This window comes from Schistocerca piceifrons, chromosome 7, assembly GCF_021461385.2.
Source record: "Schistocerca piceifrons isolate TAMUIC-IGC-003096 chromosome 7, iqSchPice1.1, whole genome shotgun sequence".
NCBI lineage: Eukaryota > Metazoa > Arthropoda > Insecta > Orthoptera > Acrididae > Schistocerca > Schistocerca piceifrons.
Window position 1 is genome coordinate 581,688,474 of NC_060144.1, and position 6,000 is coordinate 581,694,473.

A 6,000-nucleotide genomic window follows, 5' to 3' on the forward strand; every position below is an offset into this window, starting at 1 on the left:
GTTGTTTGTAGGAAGATCGTTTTACGCCTGTTGTAAGAAGGAGAACTTGCAAGCTGTCACTACATTTAAACCTTGAGCTGTCAGTACATTACACATTATCACCCCGTTCTAATGGCCTAAACATTTCCCTTTACATCTTATCTACCCACAAATGAACAAAAAGCGTTATCTGACTTCTTTTAGTGAGTATTCTGTAGTGACCTAACTTCATCATAGCGCAAATGAACAATAAATTGGTGGTTTCACATAAGGTAAATCAAGATAAACTCAACTAATAATCTATAATACTTCTCTAACGCAACCTGTTAGTGTTCGTGGATCCCTCGTTCCAGAAATGACTCGTGCTGTGCAGATCGACCTGCGCACCGTATTTCACAACAACTGCCAGACTGAAAATGGCAGTCTAGACGTCTTCGTAACTTCAAAACTAGTGTCTTGAAGATCCACTGCGGCCGTCATTTACCATAGTAACTGAAAAGTCATCTAAAATAAGAAATGCTGCCTCTGCTAAAGGCAGTGCATGTTCTCCCATCTTTCAATGCTGCACCCGAACATGGTTCTTTCATGAACAGGATATGAGTGAGCGTATGTTAGGAGTTTGGAATAGTGAACAGAGTAATGAAAAATAACTTCATGAGAAACCCAAATTATATGAAAATTTGATATAAATTGTTACATTGTTCAGAAGATCGGTATAAAGTCTGATTTATAATGCATACAAATGTTTTTCAACAGATCATGTATCTTTAGAGAACCACACTGTCAAAAGACAGCAAAATAACCACATATTTACACAACCGACTGTAAAATTACTTCATGTAGGAAGATAATGAGATGAGCGACTTGTATATTCAGAAGACCGAAGAGAAATTAGATACTGATATCTGTGTGTCGTGAGCAAGACGCGCGTTCGGTCTAGGACCGTTCACATGAAATACTGCTACAAAGTGCTTCGCGTAAATAAACCTGAAAAACGACGTAACATATAATTACGCAAATGCAACCCGAGCAAACACCAAATATCCTGCACTATTTAGCTTCAGTGCCATCTCAATACCACTAGACAAGTCGCCACGTTCACAGTAGGAAGCAGAGTGCTATTCACGGCGGAAGAGGAGGGTCTGTCTTTGTCCAGTAAACCGAATTCTCAACGCCAAGCAACACGATTGGCTGGCTAGAGCTCCACGTTCAAATTACTGCTAGAGGCACGTCCAGGCGTCTCCTGCCAAAGGTAAAGCTACTCTTGCAGACAGAAACGTTGAATGTAGTTTCTTCGAGGGAAAGAAGTGCTTATCGACTCGCGTGTGAGTACGTGACATGAAAGTCGTCCACAGCAGACGGCTTTCAAAATGTCGGCATTTTATGACAGTAGGATCGTGTGACTGCAGTTTATCGTTGCACGATATTGCTGCTACCATTGATAGGGATCCCACTGATGCCATACGAACCTGGAATTGATTCGTTCGCGAGGACCATATCCAACGCTCTGCGGGATGTCAGTGGCCCCATGTAAGTAGCGCCCGAGAGCACACACATATTGTTCGCTCGGCCATGCTGGTTCACACAACAATGTCACATACTGGGGGTGGACAAAAATGGGGAACCATCCAAACACTACACATGTCCATCCCTAATACGGTGTAACAAAGCCGATGGCTTTCAGAACAGCTTCCAGTCGTCACGGAATCGATGAATGCAGTTCGTGTATGGTCAACGTGAGAATCGTATGCTATTCTTCCTTCAAAATAGTGGGAAGTTCCGGTAACGGACGTGGATAGCGATCACTCACTCCCAAAGTGTACGACAAAGGCTCAATAATATTGAGATCTGCTGACTGTGGTGGCAAAGCGAGCTGCGACAGCTCATCCTCGTGCTCACGAAACCAGTCCTGCACGATGAGAACTGTGTGAACGTGGGACCTGGCGTCTAGGAACACGGCACCACCACTGTGGAACACAAAATGTGCCGTGAGATGAACCTGATCTGCCAGAAAGATCACGTAATCCTTGACTGTAATGCGACTTTGCAGAGTAACCACGGAACCCATGTAATACCATGATATGGCGGCCCAAATCAATACCGAACACCCACTGTCTTTCACTCTTTGGATGTAAACTCGGCCAGAAGTTGGAAACAAAGTGAAACAAAACTCATTCGACCAAATGACATCCTTCCAATGCTTCATAGCTTCATGGCTTTTGTAACACTTTTTCCTCTTACGGGCATTTGCATCATTTGCATCGACCTGCAATTTCCAGCTTATGGAGCTCCCTTGGTGTTGTTTTGGTGCTGACAGGGTTCGCGAGTGCGACATTCAGTTCTGCAGTGACTTTTGCTTGTCTCATCGGTAGATTCAGACACACGTGCTGAAAGATTCTAGCCATACACAGATTACCTGTGCAAAGGAAGCTGGCTCACAGACAAAATAAGTACGAGGGTTGTCCAGAAAGTAAGTTCCGATCGGACGCGAAACGGAAACCACAGTGAAAACCAGAAACGTTTTATTTGCAACAGTTAGGTACACTTTCCACCTACTGCTCTACATAGTCGCCGCTCCAACTTCGAGTTTTGTCGTAGTGTTGTATCAACTTACCAATATCCTCGTCATAGAAAGCAGCCGCCTGTGCTTTCGGCCAGTTATCTGCACTGGTCTGCAGCTCATTGACTGTGGAAAAATTTTGTCTTCATAGCCAGCGGTTCTTGTGAGCAGAGATGAGACTCAGCGCTAGCCAATTACGGACTGTATTGTGGGCGTTCAACCACTTCTCATCGGAAGCGCTGCAGGAGCGTCTTCATTGCCCCTGCAGTGTGCGGCCGAGAATTGGCATGAAGAGGGAACTGCTCCACAGTTGTGTTATGTGGGCTGCATGACACAGGCGAAATCTCTAACCAGGCCCTCATACTTGGCGGGAGACGCTATTCCCTACGCATCTTTACGTGCTCACTGTTCACTCAAAACTGAAAAGAGCGACGCGACACGATCAACGAGCATACTAGAGACTCTTCCCAACACATCTGCGCAAAGCTTTACCGGATTTTCCCAGTGGTTTCCACTTCGCGACCGATCGGAACTTACTTTCTGGACAACCCTCGTATACATTCGCACCCTGCATATTCTCTTCACAAGTTACAAGGACACAACAAAGTAATGTGGAATTTATATGTGATTGTTATTTAGGATAAAGAAACCAGAAATGTAAATTGCCTTTTACCTTTTACCATCATTCCCGAAATGTGTCACAGTAGGTGGGGGAAAACACTGTTGTCATGAGGGAGGCTTTATGGTCGCCTGAGCCTCCTTACCTAGTTTTCATTATGAACGCTGGAATGCCGCTGTGCAACAAATGCGCACGTTGGGCCTGGCTCCTACCAGCCACTATGAGTTGCGGATACCAATTCAGCAGTCATGTATCAGGATGGCCCCCGAACGCTCTCAGTGTCACAAATCGTGTACAATTCTGTAATGCTAATTGTTCGTGTGTTGTCATGGATCTAGTACCCAGTACAATATTTGAGTGTCATGTATCATTCTCTGTACTACTATTCTTAAAAACGCCAGTCTACTGTGCCACAAACAGCTCACATTTCCGTGGCTTCTTATTATAGACCTATCTCCTTACTCTGTCACCTCTACAAAATACTGAAAAGGCTCATTCTTCAGAGAATGATTAGAAATGTGGAGCCTCTTCTAATACCACAGCAAGCAGGTTTCAGACAAAGCAAAAGTTGCACGTCTCAAATATTAAACTCAACACAACATATCGAATATGGATATGAGAAATGGCTCATTACAGGTGCTGTCTTTATCGATCTATCCGCGGCTTACGATACGATCAACCATCGGCTCCTTCTGAATAAAGTTTATGATATAACTAAAGACTTCGGCCAGCCAGAGTGGCCGAGCGGTTCTAGGCGCTACAGTCTGGAACCGCGTGACCGCTACGGTCGCAGGTTCGAATCCTGCCTCGGGCATGGATGTGTGTGATGTCCTTAGGTTAGTTAGGTTTAAGTAGTTCTAAGTTCTAGGGGACTGATGTCCTCAGATGTTAAGTCACATAGTGCTCAGAGCCATTTTTGAACTAAAGACTTCACACTTACGTGCAATATTAGAAACCTTCTCGAGAGCCGCAGATTTTTTGTGCAATTTCAGGGTAAGAAAAGTAGATGGAGAACTCAGAAAAATGGGCTACCACAAGGCAGCGTGCTTGCGCCGCTATTATTCAACATCTATACCAACGACCAACCTATCCCTGAAGGAACTCGAAGGTTCATTTATGCTGATGACTGCGCTATCACTTCTCAGGCTGACTGTTTTGAGACTGTAGAAGGTATGCTGTCAAAATCTTTGAAAGAATTCCCTGTTTACTACGATGGGAATTGCTTGAAACCAATCCTGCCAAGACTCAGATCTGCGCATTCCACCTGAAGAATAAACAGGCAAATAGATCCTTAAATATACCCTGGGGAGGCATCGTACTGCAACATAATCCTACTCCCAAATATCTTGGAGTAACTCTGGATCGCGCACTAACATATAAAAAGCATTGCCTAAACACCAGACAGAAAGTCCATAGTGCGAAAATTGACAGGCACATCATAGGGTTTAAATCCATGCACTGTGCGCTCAAGCGCGCTTGCTCTATGTCATTCCACTGCTGAATATGCATGTTCGGTATGGTACAAGTGCAGTCATGTCAGCAACGTAGATCTGGCTCTAAATGAGTCTTGCCGGATTATCCCGGATTGCTTAAGACCTACTCCCGTGGACAAACTCCATTGCCTCGCTGGCATAGCCCCTCCTGAAATCAGACGTGAGGTAGCTGCGAGATGTGAGACAAGTAAAGCCGCAACGAAGGAAGCCAGTCCACTATACGGTCGTCAGCCCGCACATCCTAGGCTGAAATCAAGAAAGAGTTTATTGACAACTACTGAGGCTCTCATCGAGAATCCACATGCGGCAAGGATCTCGCGATGGCGGGAGAAATGTCGGTACTTGGGAGAATGGGTGGCTCCAAAGGAAGAACTTCCCCCTGGACATTCGGAGAAGTGGTCAATATGGAGGTCTCTCGATAGATTACGATCAAACACAACGATATGCAAGACCAATCTGCGGACTTGGTGTTTCTCTGTGGACTCAGTTCTTTGCCAGTGTGGCGTTGAGCAGACTAACAGCCATTTCCTTCAGCGTTCCTCATCATCAACCACCTGCACCATGCAAGACCTTCTGAGAGCTACACCAAATGCACTTGAAGTGTCCAATTTTTGATATTCTTTAGTGTAAAATTATGTCAACACATATTTATCTGTACTTTTGACACGATAAATAAATAAATGGAGCTATATTTCCACAGGGCGAAGTTTGGACTGTATTCCGTCGACTTCAACGACCCCGAGCGAACCAGAACGCCGAAGGCATCTGTGTCCGTCCTGGCGCAGATCTACAAGGACAAGGCCGTACCTCTGGACGACTTCGAGAGTGCAAACACAACGCCACCCTCGTAAAATATTGTATCCGCCTGTTTTTCAGTCCCAATAAATATTTCGTTATACAATCAGCACTCGTTCTTCATACCCCGCTAGGTAGCTGACTTGGTACCAGAGATGAACTGCATGCTGATTAGTTTCTCAACATTGACCGTAATCATGGCACGCCTACACATTTCCGGACACAATTAGAAGAGTTCTAGAACAGTGAATAAACATTTCAAGGAAGCAATAAACTTATAAAAACCATTTTGATACAAATAAATAATTAACGGGGACTATGAACGTCCTTATCTGCCACACAAGCTAGTTAGTTGAGTAGTATCGTCTCTAACAGCCAGTTTAAGAGCTCCGTTGGTAGCAGATTGGGTTCTTAGAATATAGCTCTGTAAATTTCGTATGTCGTCAGGATGTGTAGACGTTTTAATATATCTGGCATTGTCACAATAGGAGAAAGCCATCGTAAGCAGATAATCAAACATAAAATGACAAAAAATTAAAAATTTTCTCTAAAAC

General features: G+C 44.4%; 1 protein-coding gene across 1 annotated transcript in view; it reads left to right on the top strand.

The window, feature by feature from the left end:
* The window catches only part of LOC124709096 (myrosinase 1-like), a 243,696-nt gene extending 238,194 nt beyond the window's left edge, over positions 1-5,502 (top strand). The window contains exon 16 of the mRNA XM_047240744.1: positions 5,352-5,502. Coding sequence (XP_047096700.1) covers positions 5,352-5,502 — 151 coding nt within the window. The remainder of the gene's footprint in view (positions 1-5,351) is intronic.
* Positions 5,503-6,000: the final 498 nt, after the last annotated feature.